This window comes from Anabrus simplex, chromosome 12 (assembly GCF_040414725.1).
Source record: "Anabrus simplex isolate iqAnaSimp1 chromosome 12, ASM4041472v1, whole genome shotgun sequence".
Lineage (NCBI taxonomy): Eukaryota > Metazoa > Arthropoda > Insecta > Orthoptera > Tettigoniidae > Anabrus > Anabrus simplex.
The window spans coordinates 1,278,440-1,304,199 of record NC_090276.1 but is presented as its reverse complement, the minus strand read 5'-3'; the positions used below and the strand labels follow the sequence as shown (position 1 = coordinate 1,304,199).

The 25,760-nt window shown below is 41.5% G+C and overlaps 1 protein-coding gene across 2 annotated transcripts in view; it reads left to right on the top strand.

The window, feature by feature from the left end:
• The window catches only part of Best2 (bestrophin 2), a 232,724-nt gene extending 224,225 nt beyond the window's left edge, over positions 1-8,499 (top strand). For both annotated transcript variants that reach the window (XM_067156771.2, XM_067156772.2), the window contains one exon: positions 5,833-8,499. In XM_067156771.2, the coding sequence (XP_067012872.1) occupies positions 5,833-6,494 (662 nt within the window). In that variant the 3' untranslated portion in view covers positions 6,495-8,499. The remainder of the gene's footprint in view (positions 1-5,832) is intronic.
• Positions 8,500-25,760: the final 17,261 nt, after the last annotated feature.

The window sequence follows — 25,760 nt, the reverse complement described above, 5'->3', positions numbered from 1 at the left end:
CAAATGGCATCGTTGTGCCGTTACGTTGTCACGTTCGCCACGAGGCTACACTCTGCATACTATATCAGGGCAGACACGACTGAGGGAATATGGGGCGCAGGCACTGGCTGTGTTTACCTTGTGGTTACACCGCTAGTCAAAGCAGGGAACACTTCTTTCCTATACAGAATGAAGACTTAAGGTTGGCAGGTGCATACGTCATGCGATTTGCGGTCTATTTCCTGTTTCCCTGCTTACTTGTAACTTATGCTTCACTTTTGGACACTAGTGTACTTTCTTACATTTCTTCAGGACATCTTGGTTCCACAAAGTACCCCTTACACTCTGGTAGTAGCTGTTTGCTTGTTGTATTCTTTTCCCAATTTCCTCAATTATCTTTCCATCTTCTGTGATCACACTTCCCAAGTACTTGAAACTTTTAACCACTTCTAGAATTTTACCATTCAGTTTTATCTTTCTTCTTCCTTCCTTCCTTCCTTCCTTCCTTCCTTCCTTCCTTCCTTCCCTTTATCATCACTATTGTTTTAGTTTTCTCTGTGCTTACTTTCATCCCAACTTTTTCTATCTCTTGATTCCGTACTTGTTTTTGCACTTCCGTTTCATCCTCACCCCATATCACTTTATCATCTTCAAACAACGTGGCTTTTGTTGGCTGTCTTCCTGATCTCTGTTCAATGTTCTTATGAATTTCATCCATGACTATGGTGAATAGTAGGGGGGAGAGTACAGACCAGTTTGAACTTTGAACCATTTTGTTTATCCTACTAACACATAGCTTTTATCATTTGCACTTCCACTCTGTTAACTTGTTTTTTCCTTAATGTATCCCATACCAACTGTCTGGGCACACTCCATTCAATTCCATTTTGATGGCCAAAGAATTCGTCGCCTGTCAAATGGAAGCGGGAGTCTTCAGATCCTTCCCTGCTCGCGGTCGCAGTGTAAAGTCGTAGCCACCCGAGTACAAGTACAAGTAGCATTATTTCTGTTTACTCATGTTTATCAGATTATGAGATCTAATACATACAATGATGTGAGAGAAAAAGCCCCAGCAGTACAGACAAAGCAAGGAATGGCAAAGAATAAACGAATTGGTAGTATTTACAGAACTTTGCAACTTTATAAGTATACCACAAACACTAAGCTGAAGAAGATGCACCAAATTATATTCAGAGAGAGAAGCTTTAATTTTTATCTCAAAAATAGGAAAAATTCAGAATTTTTGCAGGAAATTAAAACTTCAGGGGGAACATAGTTTTCGATGCTAAAATTGACGACAATCCCACTTTTTCAGGTCATATGGCAACCCAGAAAGCAATTTAAGTAATGTTTATCCAATTTAATGTTTAAAAATTCGCTACCCAAGATTACTTACATTGCAATGTAACAAGAAATATCTTTATACTCAACATTAGAAAAAGTCCGTATTTTTGTAAAACACTGTGCATCTGGAGAGTTTATGTTTGATATCGCACAACTTGTTTGGACACTACTCCACGTTATGGTAGTGTTTTGCACTAAATAATAAAGAGGGCCAATGACCTAGATGTTTAAACAACAAGCATCATCATCATCGTCAAATAATGAAGGTTTCATCTCAATTTTTATCAGAGATCGGTGCAGAAACTTACCACTCCACAGATGAACCGGATTACCTGTCTTCTCTACCCTGCCCTTCCTCAATCTATGCTAGGATTTAGGACAAAGGTACAAACTGACTTGTGCGATGACCAAGGTACAAATGTTTGGATTACAATTATATGTTAGATACCCGTGCTTCGCTACAGTTTTAAATTGAAAGTAATTTTTCAAAATTTTACATTTTGGAGAGTCTACTGCCTATTGAGTTTGTGTGTCAAACAGTTTTTAGGGAATGATTATTAATGTTCTTATTTAACATCTAGGATGTAATAGTGATCAGCCTGTGAAACATCCAACAGTAATGGAGGAATAAATGGAGGACATACAAGATTACCCTTCATGTAAAATTTTAAGATCGTGCCTGTAGCGGTTTTGGAAGAATGGATAATGTGCTTTTTTGAGAGTTGGCCACCATCTAAAGCCCTGATTGAAGTATACGATATTTTACAATTAGGACATAAACGAAAAGCCCTTAGGGCTGTATTGTTTGAAGACCACTTCTTATTTAAAATCTAAGACATGTATAGAGGGCAACACCGGTCTCTGATGAAAATTGAGATGAAACCTTCATTATTTGATGATGATGATGATGATGATGATGCTTGTTGTTTAAACATCTAGGTCATCGGCCCTCTTTATTATTTAGGCCTATTAAATGTATTAACCTTGTGGAAAGTGATTAGTAATTTGAGAGGTTTAAGTATTAGACATTCAATGTCCGCAAGAATTCGTACGTACCATTAATGGTATACAGTCTCCTTCAATTGTGTATGAAGTTCAGTTAAACCCCTCAAGTTTTACAAATAACATTTTTTGACAATAAAGAAAACGAGTCAGAAATTCGATCAAGTACTTGGGCTGTTCTGGAGACTTATCAACAACTTCTACATAATCCCAATCCTTATACATGAAATATTTTGAATGATCTCATATTTGACACCCAGAACATCCAAAGTTAAATTCATACATCAAACAGTTTGGAGGGATGAATAATTTTGTCAAGTTGTCACCCATCACCCCCCCCCCCCCCCACACAACCAAAACCTTTTACAAGTGTATTGTTTTAAGAACTTTCCTTATTGAAAATCTAAAACATATAGGAGCAATCATCATGTGGAAGTTTCAACCTCATATGTCAAAAGGCTTCAGAGAAATTAATATTCTTGTTTTTAGGCCTCACCCCCAGTCAAAATCCCTTAGGGGTGCATTATTTTAAGAGCACTTTTTATTTAAAAATCTATTACATATAGGAGCAACCTTCATGTGAAATTTCAGCCTTATAAGTAAATCAAACAGATTCAGAGATACAAATACTTATTTTTTCAGGCTTTTCCCTCCTGGTCAAAACACCTTAAGGGTGCATTATTTTAAGACCACTTTTTTTTTTTTTTTTTAATCTATTACATATAGAAGCAACGGTCGTGTGAAATTTCAAACTCGTATGCCAAATAGTTAAAGAGGAATGAATATTCATATCGTCAAGACCTCACCCCCTAGTCAACTCCCCACACCTTAGGTGTGTATTGTTTAAGACTACATCTTATTCAAAATCGAACACATATAGGACAGTCATCATGTGAAATTTCAAGCCCATATGTCAAACGGTTGGACAGAAATGAATATTGATGTTGTCAGCCTCCACTCCCAGTCAAAAATCCTTAGGGGTGTACTATTTTAAGACCAAAATTTATTGAAAATATAAGACATACAGCAGGAACCATCCTGTTAAATTTCAACCTGGTATATCAAACAGTTTCAGAGAAAGGAATATTTTTGTTTTCGGATATTAACCCCCATTTACCCTTAAGGACTGTGTTTCTAAACACGTCTTATTTAACATCTAATATATGAAGAAGCAATCATTGAGTGCAATTTCAACTTTGTCTGATGAACGGTTTTGGAGGGATTAATATTTTGGTTTTCAGGCCTTTATCCCCATTTCATCCCCTTAGGGGTGAAGAATTTTTTTGAAACTGGTCCTTAGAGGGCGCCTATATATATGCGTTACACTAATTTTCACGTCTGTAATGTCTTCAGTTTTAGAGATTTAAGTATCGTCATAAAAATTATTCAATCTGTTTCACATCTTCTCCTCTCCCCTCAAGCCCCGTAAGTGGATTTTCCAACAACAACAAAATACGTGTTTCTTTATTTTTTAAAGGAGATTCCCAGTACCAATTTTCATGTCTGTAATATCTTCAGTTCTTTTATATATAAGTATCCTCGTTAAAATAATTGAACCCATTGTTCACTTCCTTTCACCCCGTTAAGAGGATTTTCAGAAAATGAAAAAACATATGTTTCTTTATTTTTAAGAAGATTCCAAATACCAAATTTTACGGCTCGAAATTTTCAAGGTTTTGAGGTATAGATATTTTCATTTAAACAATTTACCCCCCTTTTTACCCCCTTAGCAGTGGAATATCAAAAAATCCTCCCTTAGCGAGCACCTGAATTCTAATATAAATGTATCCTCAAAATTTCATTTCTTTCTGTCCAGTAGTTTTGGCTCGGCGATGATGAATTAGTCAGGACATGTTATTTTAGCTTCCTAAATTCTAGGTTAGGTAGTGTGCACATTGTGAGTAAAATTCGATTAAATTGCATAGCTCTTAACGTTACCCCAGAAACGTGACGGGGAAGTCGCCGTACATCTTTTCTCGTGTGAAGACTGGGTTAGGGAATTTTCATTGTAATGGTAGGCCCTCGTGCGTACTATCAGTCACAATCAAGTTGGAGAATTTTCATTATAATAGCAGACACTCACTCTCCACCTGGCTTTTTACAACCTCAGAAAGACTGGTTTTCCCAGCTGAAATCAACACAGGTCATTAAAATGACATCAGTAGGAATGTTGCAATTAAATTAAAAACCACACATTTTCTCACTTTTAACAAAGAGTACTACGGTGCCAATCTATGCTATTATTCCGGTAAGTGTGCACACTGCTCATTCCAAACAGCGCATCAGAGTAGGGATCGAATAACTGGAATACTATGATGAACCACTATGTTACGTACCGGCAGTATCAGATAATGTATGAACCAGAGGAATGGCATGCTAAAGAAGAAAGTTATCTAACTCCCCAGCTATTTCCTGCCAATATTCAGGCAGGCTGTTATACTCAGTACGCAGCAGTAACCCCATCTATTGGACATGAGTGGCAGCATAAGAGACAAACAACATCACAAGAAACAATGATGAATGTAATCTTATTGTTGATCACTGTTTTGCGCTTTCGATATTGTAGGCCTTCACATTTAGTTTTCTTCCGACTCTGAAATACCACTCTTATCATAGTCGGAATGGTAAAACTGAATAAAACATAAACGATCGGAAATTGTATATTCTCTATAACTTGTTATGTAGTACTTATCGATAGGACCAATAACATCGGTATTTAAAAATTACAATTTAGGCGTCTACCATTTTATCCAGGATGAAAAAAATTATTTATAACTTAGACAGTAGTTCCTTATTCCCCGACTCTACATACAGATTTTTATTAAATTCTGTGTACCCATTATCTCGTGCCTCGGCGTTGATATGGACTTCCCCAAAAATACAAATTCATGAATATCTGCATATGTATAAGACATAAATGGTTGGAAATTTAATTCTATATAACTTTAGTTATGTAGTATTTATCAATAGGACCTCTAATAACATAAATATTTGAGAATTAAATTTTAGGCCTTCTCTTAAACTACCATTTCACTCAGCGTGATTAAAATGATTTATAGCCTAGATTGTAGTGACTTATTCCCTGTCTTTATACATATCAATTTTCATTAAATTCTCTTCAGCCATTTTCTCATGATACAGACAGACAGAAATTATGGAAAAGTAAAGAGTGCATTTCCTTGTTACTGTGGACACGGCTGATACAGAAATACCATTCTTTTTAAATTCTGAGCAATATATAGACAAAACTCTTATTTTATATGTATAGATTAGTTTCAGAGCTATTATAATTATAAAATATTGTATTCAGGTTAATTTTACACTTATGTAAATGGTGAGATTGTGTTCTACAAGGGTTAGTTTCTGAATATCATAATCATGTTCATGCTAGTAGTCAGAATGTTTAATTTTGTAGCATTTTCTTCAAATTGTGAAGCAGTGGTTAAGTGAAAGTGCAACTTCACCTCCATCTACTCTCTCGATCAGCTCATCTTGTATTTGTTTCAGGCACCAGCAAGATGAACGGCGTGCCCGTTGCTCTCAAGAACCGTCCTCGCATCCCTACTCCAGACGTGACCAAGGAGGTGATAGATCGCGAGCGGTTGTCCAGCATCACCTCCAACGGAGGCGTGATGGGCGGCAACCAAAGCGTGAGCGGCATGCCGACGTCGTCCGGGACTCTGGTGGTGAACGGCATGCAGCACGGCGGTTACTCGGCGGAGCTTCCCGTGGTGCAGGTGGTGCTCTCCCCGATACAGGAACTGGAAGGCAGCCCCACCGCCGTCTCCAACGGCCACAACGGGAGTGGTACCGCCGCTCTAGCGCAGGCCGTGTTGTCTCCGGCCCTGACCACCGCCGGCCTGGGCCCCGTCACTTTGTCGGGTACGCCCGTCCTGGCCACCACCGTCAGCACCATGACTCTGACGCCCGTCACAATGACTCAGCCTTTACTGACCTCCCTCGGCTTGAACTCCACCAAGAGCAGCTCGTTCCCTCAATACAAGATCCCGTCCACCACGGCGGACACCTCTACGCTCCATCTACCGACGCTGACCATCTCGGAGGTGAATTCCATCTCGGAAGAAGACGGTAGCGTGGCGTCCGCAGACGACCGTAGCAGGAAAGCGAGCGTCACGTCCCAGTCCAAGAGGGGAGAAGTTTACGTATAATGACAACCCTGGACATTAGGGACAGAAATTTTGTAGATGAATTTAGCGATAAGTCTCCGAGGATCCCAGCAACAGGATGAGCTGCGCCACTCTTTTCTTTTAGCATATTTTTATATAAGCTTACAAATCTTTTTCAGATAAATTATATATTTTAAGCTTGTAGCCATCTGTTGTTTATAGCTTGCGGGGATTCTTATTTCTGAGAACAGTGTGACTGGAGGCCATGAACCCTAAGGTGCCTTACAAGGAAATCAAATCACAGGTCATTTTGTAAAATGACCAAACAAGTTGTTTTGCATTATTTCTAAAGATATCCGTCCACTGCCTAGTCAATGAAGAAGGCAGACTGGCGAGAATGGCCTCATGATATCCAAAGAAAGAAGTATTTATTTATATAATGTCAAAAGTAGCCAAATCAGTACTAAAATAGTCCTCTGCTCTTACGTCAGATTGACCGTGGTCCCAAAATAACTAAAACTTGCCGCAGATATTTACCTGAAAACTAGCATTTGCAGTTGATATTCGAACATAATGTGGTAGGTGACTCTCTCTCTCATCACTCCATCCGCCTTCTGACTGTCCGTTCTTCATACGATCGATCTCAATACCTGTGCTACAGGAAATTACAAATGATGCCCGCCTTGTAAACACGTATGTTTATTTCATATCACTTGTTCAGTATTTCTCTTCTTCAGTTTGTTTGCACAACTTACCTAAAACTAAACAGACAAGATCGTATTTCTGTGTTCTTCTTTTCACCGATCTGGAAAGTTTAAAAACTGCTTGAACACTTGAAACAATGCTTAAAACACATCGTGAAACACATCTGTGTGTTATACATCCCTGTCCCTGTGTTTACCCAATTTTACAATTTAAAAACTTAAGACAAAAAGTAACCTTAATATCTTACAAAGTTTATGACTTTAAAAGACACACGAATGCAGTGCTGTTATTGCAGCATAACAATATTATTTGTGTTAATGTTTTCCCTTCACACAAAGATGTCAATTTTAATTCTTTGACAACATTTTCATGATATGTTTCAAGACTTTCCAGATCAGTGGAGAGATAAAGAATAAGTTGTTTGTTATTATGTGTTTAGTTTTAGAAAAGTAATTGAGTAATTTGAAGCAGTAACGTGTTCTCAAAACATGTTCGACTGAACTATGGGTACGAAAGAAACGTACGTACTGACAAGGTAGACACCATTTCAAGTTTCCTGTGCCACAGGTATTGAGTCAGTTAACAATAGGGACAAATCTCAGCAACAACAGATGGTCGGGAATTTTTACTGAGCTACAACAAAATTAAATGACCAAACACCGTGAGTGAAGGGAGAGGAAAAATGAATCTCTAAATTTTGAATCTCACTAAGAAGGATGACCTTTCTTGGGAGACATGCTCTTCACCGCATTATATCGGCACCAGCTTTGTAAATAGTGCTGTTCACCTGTTTTAAAATGCCCAGCTGGTGCTCGGGAAGCCCAGGAGGATTTTAGTATTGATTTGGCAGTTCCATCCCTCTGTTTGGGAAAACACAATAGTCGTGTATTTTTTTGAAGTTGTGCAAGTGAGTGATCGTGACTGTGAAGTTCCTATAGCATAATGCGTGCTTGTCTGCACATCTGCTCAAGTTGGTATGCATGATTTGTTGCTTAGAAGATGGACCAGAGAAAATAAAACGTAACCAAAGTTTTATTCTAGACAAACTGTGATGCTTTGACAAATCTGCGAGTGAACATGGACGTCTGTGATGCCATTCAATTGATCTTTACCTGTTGATAGAATTTTGGTGCTCAGAAGCAAGACAAATGTTGTTAACTTACAAAAAGTGCCTAGAATTACTAAATGTGATAAAGGGGAAAAGGCGAACTCTTTTCCAGCCGTAGTTGATATTGTTGTGTACCAGTTTTCTTATATCAGTATTTATTAACAACTGTGGTGACAACCAACAACAGGGGTCAGTGTTGTATCACTTGGTTTCAATAAATGACTTTAATTTGTATACTTTCAAACTCCTTCCACTATATTCAAAACTAGTTTTTTCTAGTGAAAAGTAACACACAAATATTTAATGAGTAGGTAAAAAAAAAAAAAAAAAAAAAAAAAGAACCTGGGTTTGACCTACTTTCTGAACATAGGAATCAAATCTCTGCAGACATTTCTTCCATTGAGTTCATATGATCCAAAGTGTTTATCTGCTGGGAATTTCTTCAGTGGTCTGAAGAGGCGTGCAAGGTCTCGACCATTGTGGTTGGATTTTATAATGGTCTGTATTAACTACAATCTCTCCTCCAATTAAGAAAATACATATTTTATATTTAAAATCAGCCTTGTCAGTACTTAGAGTATTAGTTATCACCTAATACACCGTAGATGTTTCGAGGACCTTATTGTCCCCTTCCTTAGCGTTTTCTTCACACTACCAAATATCTCTTGGACCTCTTTACTTATTATTAAACACCAAAGTTCTATACATCTCTTAATTGATATCTAATATCTGTCATAAATAAAATATATCATAAATATCATAAAAGGAACATTAAACTACACTGTTCTATTTACAATTTTCTTAAAATGTTATCCTGTCTATTACCTAAAGATATAATGAATTTATTAAAATTAGTATCTCTTAAAATTTTACTAAAATATTCCAACTCACAGATACGTCAGTTAAATGTTTCTGCCACACCCAAATAAGTTTTAATTGTTACTTTTTGATCTGCCCTTGTACATAATTACTGTAAAATTTCTTGAGAAATGGTGTATATTCAGAGAAATATTTTACAAGGAAATTAAGCAGTAAATGGAGTATTGTGCACTGGAGAGCCATGTAGCAGAAAACCAGGAGTAGCGCAATGAAACGTGGAAAGTGACAAGGGGTGAAAAGACGTCTTCCTCCATCTGTGTACTGAAGCACAGTGTTTGCGAGCCCAACATTTACATTCTTGAATGTTTCTCAGCAAGGAACAGAAGGAAGCAATGAACATTTCTTTAGTATTTTTTTCTTCCTTGGCCTTATAAGAAATGTTTAATAAATGGGGGTGTCTACACTTACTCCACGATTGGAGATTCTGAGAGGTGCTACGACTGATGCTGATCACAGCTGCAACTCCGCCCTAATAAGAAGGAAGACTTGCTCATCATTGCTGAGGATTTACGACTTCTAGTCATTACAGACAGGTTCACGTCAGTGTGGGAACAACTTCCTCCCATGACAGTAAAAGGAAATACAGAGTTCAGGTGTTCTGTTATCCTCTAGGCCCACTAGGTGGCACAGTAAACAGAGTCTCTCTTGGGCATCCATGGCCGAGTTTGTCTGGTGAACACCAAATGTGTCACCAGAGATGTTTTACGTGCTGACTTTGTGTGTCGAATGGACTTTTCCTGCCCTTCAAAAATTGGACTACCTCTGCCGGGTTTGAACCCGCTATCTTGGGATCCACAGAAGCAGTTAGAAATGTAAGATCCATGTCCTTGTCTTTGCTCCTTCCCACCCTTACTTACTTCTTGAAGCACACCAGTTGCATGCTAGGTAGAGGTCACCTGCAGCTGAGAAGCAGCACCCGGTTGGAGTTACACTTTCAGGTACTAAATATATCATTAATAACTGTGTTGTTCTCCCCATAAATTTTTGCCAGCTGAGCAGAGAATGTTTCGTTTAAAAAATCAATTTATTCCCGTCAGGGCATTAACAGTAATATCAGAGGGGTAAACATTATGGTATTATCACAATAACAGAGTATTGTGAACTTGTAGCAACTGCTAGTTCACTGGGGCTTGCCACTCCGTTGCTGTGGACTACCATATGGGTTTGTGACGTCGTGCTCCCGTGCGATTCCACGCTAATCTAGACACTACTCGCGCATGGTGCATGATAGTCAAGCTAAATATTTAATAATAATGTTATTTGCTTTACGTCCCACTAACTACTTTTACGGTTTTTGGAGACGCCAAAGTGCCGGAATTTTGTACCGCAGGAGTTCTTTTACGTGTCAGTAAATCTACCGACATAAGGCTGACGTATCTGAGCAATACCATGGGACTGAGCCAGAATCGAACCTCTCACGTTGGGGTCAGAAGGCCTCAACTGTCTGAGCCGGCAGCTAAACATTTAAACTCCGATGTAATTGACGCAAATATTCTGACAATGATGAAGATTTATCATTTCAATAATCAATTTTACAGTATTTACATGTTCATTAATGACTCAAGTATGTATTAGTATTACGTTAAATTAATAAACTTCATTGTTTGTGCATATTGTACCAAGATTACAACTTTTATTATAATTTGGATCCCCCTTATTCAATACATATACCGTACTAACACATATCTAGGTTACATTAGCCTATTAGGCAAGGCCCATTGAAAAGGTCCTAGGGACAACACTGACTATAATTTTGTTTATTATTAGACATGTTAAATACTCTTGGGATCGACCTTTTAACCCTAAAACTGTCATCAAGTGAGATCGTCTCGCTGAGAGATGGTGTCCAAATTCAAACTTGTGGCATTAATGTCAAGTCATTCTGGTTCCAAATAGTTTTATCTTTCGTTCTGAAGGCATTTGAGAAACAAATTACTTAAACAAGTTACTTAATAATCAACGTAAATTTACACAATCAAGCAATCCAGAAAGGGCGACCAAGAGAGATAGATTAAAGCGCCATGAATACCAAAGAACTCATAAATAAAATACACAACTACTTTTCCTGTCGTGTTTCAACCTCCAATGATTTGGAAAGATCAACATGTACTTCACACACATCTGAAGCATAACATGTAGAATTATAAGATACAATGAATACTGTAATTTCTAAACGAGAAGTACAGTATACAATCAAGAAAATAGCCGTTGACACATCCCCTGGCCCATTGATGAGGACACTTAAACATGATGCGTGTTACAAAATTATAGCATTGATTGCAACAACCATGTTAACAAGATTACTGGTGCCTGAGATTCTTAAGAGAGCTAGAACAAGGGAGGACACCCCATGGAGAGCAATAACCATCTATTCACTAGTGAGAAGAGTAATACAGCGCATATTAGACACACAACTACGTAGCTACGTGAGCTTTAATGACAATGAATGTGGTTTCACAAGCTCTGCTGGCACTCATATCAACACTTCCATCTTGGAATCTATTCTGACATCAGCCTAATACCAAAAGGTCGACTGTAACCTGGTTTTCCTGGATATCACTAAGGCCTTTGACAACGTAAGGCATAAACACTTAAAGAATGCCCTCTCCTCGCACGCCCTACCATCAAAACTGTCTGATCTAATAAATGCAGTACACACTAATAATACTACTCAAATAGACTCCCATCACAAGAAGACCAAACCAATAATTGTTCTCAATAAAGGTTCTCCCTTATCACTGGCGCTTTACAACATTGCAACTGACCACATTTTAGAAGAACTTTCATCAGCAGAGTTCCAGGAAGAACATGGATATTGTATAATGCCGGGCCTTCCTAAAGTAACCATTCTAGGCTTTGCTGATGATATGCTGATTGTAGCAAAAAACGAGACTTCAGCTAGAAAGTTCACTGAAAAGGCCATCAAGAGATTTGAATATATTGGCCTAACAAGCACTGTCAACAAATCTAAATCCATTTCCATAGTAAGGGGAACTCCTACCCACAAATCTCTAACATTAGATGGTTACAATGAAATTAAATCTATACCTCGTCCAGAGACAATCCGCTACCTCGGATTAAACTATCGCAATGTTACTGTATTTGGTGTTAAATAAACGATGGAAAAATGTAAGAGTAAACTAGACACATTAGCATCAACTCCACTACTGCAACCACACCAGAAATTTAATGTTCTATCAACCTACATTTGCCCATCTTTGATCTACAAATTCCACACTACACCTTTACATCGAATACCTGCGAGTTTCCTAACTGATACTTACTAACTTATCAAAAGCGCCTTGAAAGAAGTCCTTCAGCTTCCAATTGATACACCAGCCAGCATGTTATACTCCGATAAAAAGTATAAAGGACTTGGTCTTTTCAAGTGTGGTTGGGAGGCTTATCTATAGCACATCCAACAATATACACATTAACATACCAGAGACCTCGATACAGAAACAGAGAAATGCTTCGAAAAACTTGGCCTACACCTGAATACTGGATACGAATCAGTCAAGGTCTCGACAACAACTCCGTGAGACTGGTGTGCCTTACCACTCTGTTATACTGTACAAGGAGTACACACCAGCCAATCAGTAGCGACTGGAGAAATGTCATAAAACTTACAGCAAATGTAGTTCCAGTTCGTGTGCTACAGTGAGATTGAAACACTTGATCATGTCTTGGGTTCCTGTCCATTTAATGACACACTATGGAATTCATGACATCATCGTATACGATCTATGATTTTTAAAAATTTGCGTATAAGTTATTTTATTTTTTCCTTTTATTTCGATTTTTGTCTGTAAAGAATGGCTAAGGAGCGCGAGTGTACGAACTGTGAGTGAGGCAAGGCATTGAGGGGTATGAGGGAGGAGTTGGAGAGTTTGAGGGAGATAATTAGGATTCTTACGGAAGACAGGAAGGAAGATAGGCCTCCCTCAAACAATGTACAGGTTACAGTAGATGTACAAGAGGGAGGGGAAGAAAAGGGGGGAGTTGTAGAAGACAGGTGCTCTAATGTTCTAAGGGGAAGGAGATTGCAGGCTAAAGGCTCTATTCAGGATCAGAATTCAGGACAGGTGTCTGTGCGAAATCGGTACAAGTCACTCCAGGTAGAACAACAGAGGAAAGATGAGGGACAGGGAACTGTTGCTGAGATGTGTGGAAGTACGAGGAAGGGAAAAGGTAGGAAAGGGAAATGTAGAGTAGAGGATAGGAAAAGACAGGTGGAACAGCGTCATGGGAAGGAGAAAAGGGAGGAGGAAGTAGCTTCTGCAGCAGTGAGAGAAAATAGGGCTGAACAGGAGGGGAGGGGATCAAATGTGGTGGGTAGAGTTGAGGCTCTGTTCATGGGAGATTCCATTGTTAGACACGTTGGGAAAGTGTGTAGAGGAAAGGGAACCAGGGTAGAGTGTTATCCAGCAATTAGGTGAAGGAAAGTAGAAGAGAGGGAGAAGGGGAAGGAGAAAGTGGTAGTGTTTCACATTGGTACCAACAACGTAAGGCAAGCTGATATAAGCACCAACATAGTTGGGGATGTGTGGGATCTGGTAAATGCAGCACGGGTGAAGTTTAAGGAAGCGGAGATTGTTATCAGTGGAATACTGTGTAGGAGAGATACTGAGTGGTGGGTGATTGGGGATTTAAATGAGACTATGGACTGGGTATGTGGGAAACTGGGACTGAAATTTCTAGATCCTAATGGGTGGGTAGGAGATAGGGATCTGCGCTCAGATGGCCTTCACTTAAACCGCAGTGGTACATATGAGTTAGGAAATTTGTTTGGAAGGGTAATAGGGAGGTACATTCAGGGAATGCTTGTTGCTTGTTGTTTTAAGGGGCCTAACATCGAAGGTCATCGGCCCAAGAAAAAAATCCTTTGTTACGATTAATTGAAAATAATGACAATGGATCAGTCTTTTAGCTGTAAGTGTTTTATCTTGTTGTGTGCATTGCAGAAAATGACTGCGGCATTCACATTTCTTTAAAACATAAGAATATCCTTTCGTCTCAAAATAAAACTGTCAGCGAAGTTGAGAACTGTACGCAAGAGTTAAGAGAGGAGTGTTGCTGTCCCGTCGGAAAGCTTTTCTTCCTCATTTCCTCTCACAAGTTCGTGTTGCACTTGTTTGTATTTTATTATTTCTAATATTGCCACTTCCTGGTCACGAATATTAGTAATATTCCAAGATGCAAATTTTAAACTAAACGTTCACATATCTTCATTCTCTTTGAAGGAGAGGAATCGCTTGTGCTGTGTGAGAAACTACTTGGACATGTCGAGGTAATGATAATGTTACTTGTTCTTTAACGGTTTTCGGAGACGCCGAGTTCCCGGAATTTTGTTGTGCCAGTAGATCTACCTTAGCCACTCAGCCCGGCGCATGTGGGCTGCTTGGTCAAATCCAGACAAGGACCCTTAAACAGTGTGTTCAAATCCCATTTTCTCCTGCTGTTAAACGACTTCAAATTCCAAGATCACGGCCATCACCATTTCACATTTGGGTTAGTTAAAATTCAGCCATTTATTATCCGCCAAAGATCACTTTCTCTGACGTCTGCTGGATTAAAACAGAACATGGAAATGGATACCGGTATGCATTTAGCCTAAATGCCTCCACAATTCTGTCTTTTGTACATATAACATAGTTCTTACTTACTCAAACAAACGGAACAACAATTTTTTTTTTTTCGGGGGGGCCCCCGAAGCCCGCTCCCCCCCGTGTGACCAACGACTCAATCTACATGGCCTCCGACATGCTATTATTTCTAAGAAGAAGAAAGAGATAGCAGGGAAGAGTGGGAAGTGATACAAGGAGTATCTGCCTGTTTCCATGTCAGACACGCTACCAGGCGAGATTGTATTAGGTATATGGTGTTGAAGTATGGTATTGAAGGGTCAGGGAAAAACCACATAGGCAGAAAGAAGAAAGAGCCTACATGTAAAACCTGACATCTTGTGATAGCACATGCAAGGATGTGGGCTGGAAAAGACCAGAGGTTGTGTTAGTTAGGAACAGGTAACATGCACAGTACATAAACCAATTCCTTACCATTCCATCACCTGGGGATCAGTCCGTCTGGGCACTGCTGTGACTAGCACGGTCCTTGCCGGCTGCGGAGCCATGCGTCGAGTACCACTAGGGCCTGTCGCACGACTCCACCTCCTTGGGGTACCTCGTACCCAGTCTCCGATCCCGGAGAATGAGGCCAAGCCCGCCGAGGCGGGGGCCTCCTGGAAGGGGGTGGGTCATGGCGCCGGGCCTCCTTCCTCTCTGCCCGCGCCATGGCCCGGTAGACTGGGCAACTGCGATGGGAGGCCGGGTGGCCCCCCGCGCAGTTGGCATACACCGGCGCGTCTCTAAGTGTTGCGCAGGCCGTGTAGTAGTGATCACCACCACAGCGGTTGCACCTCACCTCGAGCCCACAGCTGACTTGACGGTGGCCCCACCTCAGACAGCGGAAACACTGCAAGAGCTGCTGAGGGGGACGTTTCACTCTCACCTGACTGCCGCTACCCGCTGAGGTCCTCTCCTGATTGGCTCCTCGGTTGACTGCTGTCCTGGGTTGCGGCTTGGCGGTCCTCTCCTGGTGAGCCAGCGTCGCCTTCTGCTTCCTGGTGCGGCGTCGTCTTCTTCTTCTTCCCGGGGGTTGCTTCTCGGTGGGGGAAGAGGCCTCGTCCTGGTGGCCCTCTTCCCGGCTTGGTGACTCCGGGGTAGTTGGTGGCTGCGCTGCGTCGCCATCTTCTTCTTTCCCCTGGCTGGCGGCGGCGTCGGTCGGTCCCAAGGGTTGCTTCTCGGCTGGGGAAGAGGCCTCGCCCTGGTGGCCCTCCTCCCGGCCTGGTGACCCCGGGGTAGCTGCCGGCTCCTCTGCGTCGCCATCTTCTTCTTTCTCCTGGCTGGCGGCGGCGGTGGCGTCGGTCGGTGCTGACACTCGACTGGGGGGCGCACATCGAGGTCTGCAACTCGACAGACGTGCAGGCTGGCTGGACCTGGGCAGCAGACTCGGTACGCCAGGGGGCGTCCTTCTCCACCGCTGTGCTGCTCTCCACCATCATGGGCGCGTTCCTGGTTTGCGCCCGGGTAACAGGCCCTTCCTGGTAGGCCTGCGTCTGCGACCACTTCGCCCTGGTTGTCGCCTTGTTGGTCTGCGTGTACTTCGTGGAGTACAGCTTTCCAACTGGAGTCGCGCCGTCGTCCTCGGTCGTTGGCTCCGTCTGCGAGGCTGCCTCCTGGTAGCCGGGCAACCTGGAACTGCTCGTAGACCGTGAAGCTAGCTGCGTCATTAGGCCGGATGATGATCGCCCAGCCAGGGACCATATGGCCGATGATCTGCAGGAGTGGCTCCCCAATGGACTCCGCCGTCGCATTGAGGTGGTCGAATACTCGAAGCGTCCCCTCGTGGTCGCGCTCACCCCACCAGCCCAGGGCGTTCATAGCGAGGGGCTGCCATCGTGTCGAGCGCGTCCAGCAGCTTCTCGACGGCTCCCTGGTAGTCGTAGTCGACAGTCTCACTGGTAGGGTCGGCTTCTCCATCCTGTCCTCCTGTAAGAAATCCTGAAACAGAAGAAAGAGCGAGCACTGAAAAGTGCTACAGCTCAGACAATGCTCCTTCGAAAATGTACTAATAAGTACAAGTGCCTGGCAAGGAGAGGGAGAGCGCAGCGAGAGGCACGTATGTCCTTTCACTCGTCCTTGGAACAACAAGAGTACGGTCTAGAACTACCTTAGTGTCTATTCCTGTTTACCCGCGATCACCGCTTGGTGACCAAAGCGACTGCAGCCGAGTCTCCTCACCATACCCAGTGATCGCCCAGTCAGCAAAGAACTTCCTGAGTCCTCCAAATGTTCATTTAAATCAATGGTAGCGTTGACAAGAACTCCCCCCAAATCTATTTAGTTTCTCATTTACATGTTACGATTTGTCGACCAATATTTTAGGTCACTTTTCTGAAAATATTCTTCAAGAAACATAGCAGGGGATCTACTCACTTTATGTTGTTGGTTTTACTTCCCACGAACTACATTTATGTATTTCGGATAAACAGACAATTCGTATATCCCAATAACATGTTCAAGTCTTCCATCTTATTTCTTTTCTTATAGCCAGCGTGTCATGTCCCATTAATCTTTGTGCACAGAAACAATATGAACCAGAAATTTCCGGAACTTCAAAAATGCAATCATGAAACTCTATTGTTCCGATGTCCGACTCCATGGCTAAATGGTTAGCGTGCTGGCGTTTGGTTACAGAGGTCCCGGGTTCGATTCCCGGCAGGGTCGGGAATTTGAACCATAATTGGTTAATTTCGCTGGCACATCACATCACGACGAGCAGGTCAAATCAAAAGACCAACAAATAGGATTGAGATGTCACTACGATATTTCTGTTGCGACTTTCTTCTGAAACCAGTTGGCGACTGTCGCCAAGTCATAGTTCTCCTAAAATTTGGCACGGATGAGGCCATATCGTTTGGTATGAAATGACATGGCGTATGCCGGGAGTGTCCGAGGACATGTTCGGTTCGCCAGGTGCAGGTTTTTTGATTTGACCTGCGGGTCGTGATGAGGATGAAATGATGATGAAAATGACACATACACCCAGCCCCCGTGCCACCGAAATTAGCCAATGATGGTTAAAATTCTCCATCCTGCCGGGAATCGAACCCGGGACTCGTGTGACCAAAGGCCAGCAAGCTAACCGTTTAGCCATGGAGCCGGGCATGTCGTTTGATGACCCTGTCGAAGTGAAGACACAAAAGTAAACCACATCGAGTACTGAGAAAGTGTTGCCTTCCTCCTTCAGAAGGTCGGGACAGGCAGAATGTTATTTTGATAGGTGTCCAGACTTCTAGAGTTTAGGTGGTATAGAAAACCTATAAGGGAAATGAGTGCCCTTGGATCCAAGTACGATTCCTGGGGATTATATACATTATATATAAGATGCTTAATAAAAGTACATTCGTTAAAACCCCTGGGGTGTGTGGACTTCTTGGACGACACCACTGCCCCATTAACCTCCACCCCAACATAACTGCAGCATTTCATATCATTCGAGTACAAGTGAAGTGCACGCAAGAATATATAGTTTGAGTAAAGATGCAATGTTCTGATTTAAAATAAATACTATAATAATGGTCTTGTGATCAGCTATAAAGAAGTGACATTTTATACAAATAATGCGGCAAAGTAATACACACACACAACACATATATAGAATGTAAACGGTATGGGTATAGATATTTTGTTAGTCGTAAAGAAAAATACACGTCACGACATATGCCCTGTATGTCCTGCAAGCCTGGGATACAGAATACAGTAGTATAAAGTTACAGTTTTGTGACGCTAATATTCGTACGTATAACTTTTATTAACTTACCAGAAACCAACGACATGAAGCTGTTGCCATTTTAACACCATTTTAAAAACCACCGACCCAAGCTGGGATTTGAACCTGCGAACTCGGACTCAGAAGGACAGCGACTCAACCAAATGAGCCACATGAAAAGGGGGCGTTTGTGATTAATGTTATAAATTGATGCAGTTAGTATTTTTACAAAGGTTTATTTATTAAGGCGTACGTTTTCCAACTGTCCTAAATGCACGAGACCGGACGGAAGAACTAGCTGGAAGCTAAAGAGCCTTGCAGGGGCGTCGCTTCCTTCTCCAAACCAAACTCCATGACGTAACAGCCCTGAAGGGCCATCGCCTACCAAGCGACCACTGTTCAGCCCGAAGGCCTTCAGATTGCGAGGTGTCGTGTGGGCAGCACGACGAATCCTCTCCGCCATTATTCTAGGCTTTCTAGACCGGGGCCGCCATCTCACCGTCAGATACAGTACCTCCTCAATTATAAGCACGTGGGCTGAGTGTACTTCGAACCAGCTCTCAGATCTAGGTAAAAATCCGTGACCTGGCTGGGAATCGAACCCGGGGTCTCCGGTAAGAGGCAGGCACGCTACCCCTACACCGGGGGGCGGACTAGATACTTTTAGGTGTCCTTATTTTAGAATTTGACTTAAGGCATCCTGCATTCGATTCCCGGCACTAACAGAGTTAAGAAAGCATGGGATGGGGAAAACACAGCCTTGCTTTTGGGTGCAGTAGAGTTGGCCTTGAGTCTCCGACCTTTATGGGGCGTAGTAACAAAGTAGTTCCTTTCTTTAAGACAAATTAAATGAAGATTCTTCCTCATAAACGAAGAACGATATTATCAATAATGCTGCCGGTTTATGTACAGAAGCGGTAGGACCGGACGAGTTGGCCGTGCGGGAGATAGTCGGCAGCCCTAAAGATGGTTTTTCCATTTTCACAGCAGGCAAATGCTCTGTGACGCCCACTCCATTGTAACAGACATACGGGAAGTGTCATTTTTGGAAATGTTCAATTTTTCTTAATAAACATTCTTAGGATAGGGTATTATTCAAGGAATATCCATTATTTTGAGGCAGACGTGTTTAGTTTCGGAAATATAAGGTGTTGCATATATGCAACGCTAGGCGCTTAGGTACCAACACATATGTTGTTTTCTTCGAGAAAATAATGAAAATAAGAGGACAGTAAGCGTGGAGAAGAAGATACAAGTTATTGCTGAGTTGATTATTTACTAAGAGATAAAATAGTTTATATACAGTAAGACATTATTTACAGTACCTATTATATATACATATGGTTATCAAAATAAATATATTTATTCGAAAATGATATTGAAAACTGACAGGGTATTCAGAATTCTTCAGTTTACTGGTGTGATCATTTGCTGGGGGTTTCTCTGAAGACTCAGTGATCTGTATGTCCCTTTATGTGGAACGGAATGAAGCAACTTATGCAGAGCCCAACGTCACACTTTACACACCATGCTAGAGCATTTCTCGTATGCACACCGTCTTCTTTTATCATCTGGGATATACATCACAAGGTGGTCTCGCCCGTCGTACCGCACAACCTTCCCCCGTGCGCGAGAGCGATTGGCGCCCCGCTCCCCTGGGCTCCGTGCCGTAGGATTTGACGTAGTATTGCGCCACTTCCCGCTTGAACTGAAGCTGCGTCATTTTAGGCCGTGACATGTTGCTGAGGTACCAAGCATTTTGCAGGCTGACATCTAAAATCCAGGAAAAAATCACCCACCACCATTTTTGCTCCTAACTGCCACGCAGAATCTGTTGACACTCTCGTCCATGAGATCTGTTCCTCCCATACATGTATTATAAATTCCTAATAGTACAGGGTGTTCTACCATGATGACTTTCTCATCTGCCCTCGAAAACCTCTTGACCAGATAATATGCATCACAAAACTGGTATATGAGTTTGAATTGCATGCACGTCAATAACAAACCCTTCAATAAAAAACTGGTATCAATCAATCAATCAATCAATACTGATCTGCATTTAGGGCAGTCGCCCAGGTGGCAGATTCCCTATTTGTTGTTTTCCTAGCCTTTTCCTAAATGATTTCAAAGAAATTGGAAATTTATTGAACATCTCTCTTGGTAAGTTATTCCAATCCCTAACTCCGCTTCCTATAAATGAATATTTGCCCCAGTTTGTCCTCTTCAATTCCAACTTTATCTTCATATTGTGATCTTTCCTACTTTTATACACGCCATTCAAACTTATTCGTCTACTAATGTCATTCCACGCCAACTCTCCGCTGACAGCTCGGAACATACCACTTAGTCGAGCAGCTCTTCTTCTTTCTCTCAATTCTTCCCAACCCAAACATTGCAACATTTTTGTAACGCTACTCTTTTGTCGGAAATCGCCCAGAACAAATCGAGCTGCTTTTCTTCGGATTTTTTCCAGTTCTTGAATCAGGTAATCCTGGTGAGGGTCCCATACACTGGAACCATACTCTAGTTGGGGTCTTACCAGAGACTTATATGCACTCTCCTTTACATCCTTACTACAACCCCTAAACACCCTCATAACCATGTGCAGAGATCTGTACCCTTTATTTACAATCCCATTTATGTGATTACCCCAATGAAGGTCTTTCCTTATATTAACACCTAGATACTTACAATGATCCCCAAAAGGAACTTTCACCCCATCAACGCAGTAATTAAAACTGAGAGGACTTTTCCTACTTGTAAAACTCACAACCTGACTTTTAACCCCGTTTATCAACATACCATTGCCTGTTGTCCATCTCACAACATTTTCGAGGTCACGTTGCAGTTGCTCACAATCTTGTAACTTATTTATCACTCTATAGAGCAGGGCCTCTCAGGGTGCATGCGCGTGGTGCATGCACTGTGCACGGTGCAAAAGACGACTTGGCTTGGTTGACCAGAGTGCAGACCCCCCACTGCTCGATTTGGAGCAATAGCGCTTACTAGAGGTGGGGACGGAGCGAGTAATACCGATGAGTAATCCGGTTGTAGCGGTAGAGCGCACCACCGATCTCCTCCGCTTACAACTGCGAGTACTCGCGGAGGACCTGAACACAGTATAGCGTACAACACATGTACGAAAGTACCTGTATTCAATCTGTGTGTTTCGAATGTACGTATATATTTCCTACGCTTGTTATGTTTTGTAGATAATGTAACGTCTATTAGATTATATTTGTGGTGTTAGTGTGATATTTAAACATATTCGTAGATAGTAGTTATATTTTTAGAACATTTAAAGGAATTTAAAGAAATTTTTACAGAACGTTGTTCCACAAATGCCACGAAAACCGTCGGATGCCTGGCAGTTTTTTGACATCACTGACAATAGGAAACACGCAAAATGCAAATTTTGTGGCCGCACATATGCGACGGGTGGTGGCACATCTAATATAATATAATATAATATAATATAATATAATATAATATAATATAATATAATATAATATAATATAATATAATATATTATAATATAATATAATAAACTGTATTTATAGAAGCAATCTACTGATAGCTGTTTGGCATTGGGACGTGTAGTAGTATGTTGTCAGATATGTTTTGTAATCACATTTGCAAAGAAGGACATTCCAGTCAACGTTCATTTACGTAATTACTTTTGTCATCCTGTAGATGAAATTATGTCAGTGTTTTTCATTATATTTTGATAAGATTCTTTATATTCAGGTTCTTCTTCTCATTAACAGTGTACCGTATCACATGAACTTACGAAATAATTGTTAATACATTACTTTTCTGTTAACTTCCAATCCCCTTGTATACAAACCCTTTCGGTAGGTATGCGCCATACTTTGTTTCACTATTCGAATGATTTAACTATACGAGTTACTAACATTTATTCCACATACTACTTCCTACTCCCTAGCAGTTACGTATATAACAATTATAGTGAATATATATGCAGTTATTTACAGTTGTTACGTTGTGAGAGAAGGGTATTAATAGGGGGATGCAATACCTTCGCAGTGCCATACCTATAACGTGTTTAAACGTCCCGCGTCAGGACATTCACTCGGTAGTTCACTCGGTACTACCGGGTGATGACGTCACAACAACTGCTCCGCTCCGCTCCGCTCCGCCCCCAGCACTAGCGCTTACTCTCTCTTTCCTCGCGCCTCTCTCGCTCGCTCCGTCTGTCTCTCTCTGCCCCACTTGCGCCGTAGCGCTCCAAATCCGGGCTGCGTTGAGCCGAGTAGAGCCGAGCTTAGCCGAGTAACCCAGAGACGAAGCGTTGATCCGAGCCATACCGAGCGACACCGATGCACAGTGCACGGAGCTCTTGCGCCTCGCTCTGCACGCGTGAAATTTTGGGCGTTTGAGAGGCCCTGCTATAGAGAATAACATCATCCGCAAAAGGCCTTACCTCCGATTCCACTCCTTTACTCATATCATTTATATATATAAGAAAACATAAAGGTCCGATAATACTGCCTTGAGGAATTCCCCTCTTAATTATTACAGGGTCAGATAAAGCTTCACCTACTCGAATTCTCTGAGATCTATTTTCTAGAAATATAGCAACCCATTCAGTCACTCTTTTGTCTAGTCCAATTGCACTCATTTTTGCCAGTAGTCTCCCATGATCCACCCTATCAAATGCTTTAGACAGGTCAATCGCATGGGGACGTGATTTGACAACGGATCCACCTAGCGTTGCGAATATCGTCGTTGCCGGGACAAAACCTCCTATGTGATAATATGTTTTGGAGATATACTGACCCGCAGCAAATACATTGTGAAGAGCGAGAATGCCTTGACAACATGCACACGATATTGCACCTTAGATGACAGAACCTTACCAGCCAAAGTTCTAAGCTAAAATTATTTCACATAGGAGGTTTTGCCCCGGCAGCGACGATATGCAATGCCGGGAATATGTGGATCTCATTCGCCCACGAGTTCTTAATTGTAAAACGAATCGTGCTACATTCAAACTCCGATGAATTTACTTCCTGGATTTCCTAAAAGAGGTTAATTATTTCTAAATCATAAAATTATATGGCGAATCTTACCTCTTACGGTATGCCATTGTGATAGCTGGAACACACGGCGATCTTCAAACATACACCTCGTCAACAATCAAGCGGTGACTATTGATTAACCGACTCGTAACAAAGCACAACACTTCCCTATACCGAATTTTCAATCTTTTACTGGAAAACAACTTCATACATTCATGGGCGTTCATGGATTTGGACGGGGAACATCATCTGATGGTACTAATGTTCCAGTTTTCATTTTCATGACTACCTAACTCGGAATAATTCACTGCCATTACGAAGAAACATATTTGCTATTACTTGTAGGCCTAAGAACTCGCTCATTCGCTTCGTACGAGAGAGAATGTTTTCGGTCGCTGGATAGAATTATGGTTACGTCCTGGACATTTACACAAAATATAGAGAAATATATGTACCCCCGAATCTTAAAGTACGTTGTGTGAAGATTTAACATCAACAGTACGTTGACTTGGTGTTACTTAATCGCAACTGAACACCATCTTCTTTTATCACGCATTTCTCCTGTATCTGAGCTATTTCGGCTTTCTTTCTGGTGAATAGAAACATCAAAACTATTGCAGTATTTGATAATATTGACATGTAAGAATTCTAAACCATATCAATTTCCACAAAGTTTCAAAAGTTCTCTATTCACACTGCTGAATGCCGTGGAGGAAGCTTTTTGCCAAACAACTGAAATTTCAACATGCTCTGCTCTTGCTGCAGTGATTCTCTCACAGACGGTGCTATTATTATTTACTAACTCCATGATCTCAGCGACACACATGCGAATAGGCCAGCTGTGCTTCAAGGAGTGCAGTTCATACAGAACCTTAGCCACCTACCGGAGAAAGCTGTAGTCAAGTGAGCTAATGTTCTGTCGTTCACAAATCGCCAGTATCTTTGGCTCGATAAGAAAGATGGGATCGTTCTGCAGCTCTGCTGGCGCCTGGCTGTACTTTAATTAAGGCCACGGCCGCTTCCTTCCCACTTCTAGCCCTTCCTTTCCCATTGTCGCCATAAGACGTACGGTGCGACGTAAAGCGAATTCTAAATAAATAAGTAAATAAATAATTTGCAAAATCCCTTCCAAGAAAAAGTTGTATCCACGCTACTGACCTGGACTTATACCCCATCCACTGAAATTATGTTGTGGGTACACCACTGCATCCACTCACCATTTAAGGTACAAGATAAGCCCGAAGAATGGTTGGACACTCAAAATACACCACCAAAAATGATGCGGTTATGGCTCAAAAGTACTAAAGAAAGGTAAGGGACTGGATCTAGTGCTTTAAGTAGAATCCGAATCAATAGAACGTGTCTTCCCATTTAAAAAATGTTTCATGCATCGACTGCGATTCAAGCCTTGGCCGTCTTGATGAGAAGACAGAACCATTGGAACTGAGTTATCACGGCAGCTAATAACAAAATAGTTACCCGCACTTTTGATGGTGCCATCTGAGGTTCCAATCAGCCCCCGGGCATTTGACAAAATATATAGACCTACCTATAGAACTTAGGAACGCGTCCGCGATCTGTCTTGCTACGGTTAGAATGAAAATACTTTTTCATAACTTACCGAGCATGCACATAGTTTTGGCTTCTTTATGACGAAAGGTCCATCTTCAAAAAATGTTACTATGTGGCACAAAGTGAGGAACTAACGCGCAGCCCACAATCCTGTCACAGTCTTCAGAACGCTGCAACTAAAACACAGCACATCTCTCAACCACGGTACAACCCCAGGATCCCTAGGATATTGTTGTTTCCTGGAACCGATGTGCAAAAGTTGACACGATGTTGTAAGCTTGCAATTGTTTCTGGCCGTGGCTCCCGTTATCTCGGTGGTCACGTTCTGGCTCCCTACTGAGTAATCCCTTGCTAATTGTCCTTTTCCTCATTTCTTGACATTTGTCAACACACGGTTATATTCGCAATACTGAAGCCTCTACAGAGAAAATCCCCGCGCATCAAATCCTAAATAAGTGTTTTCCTTTCATTCAAGCATTACAAATATGGAGAATTTTGTATGGCCCTATTGGCCCTATTAGGAGATGTTTTTGTCGCTACGTTAATTTAACATTTCGGCGTAAGTTTTTAAGTTGTTCATACCGTACGTAAAACAACGGCTGATCCTCGCTCTAGTTTCAGGAAACATTTGGCTACGCTAGTGGTTGAACCAAGAAATGTCTAACC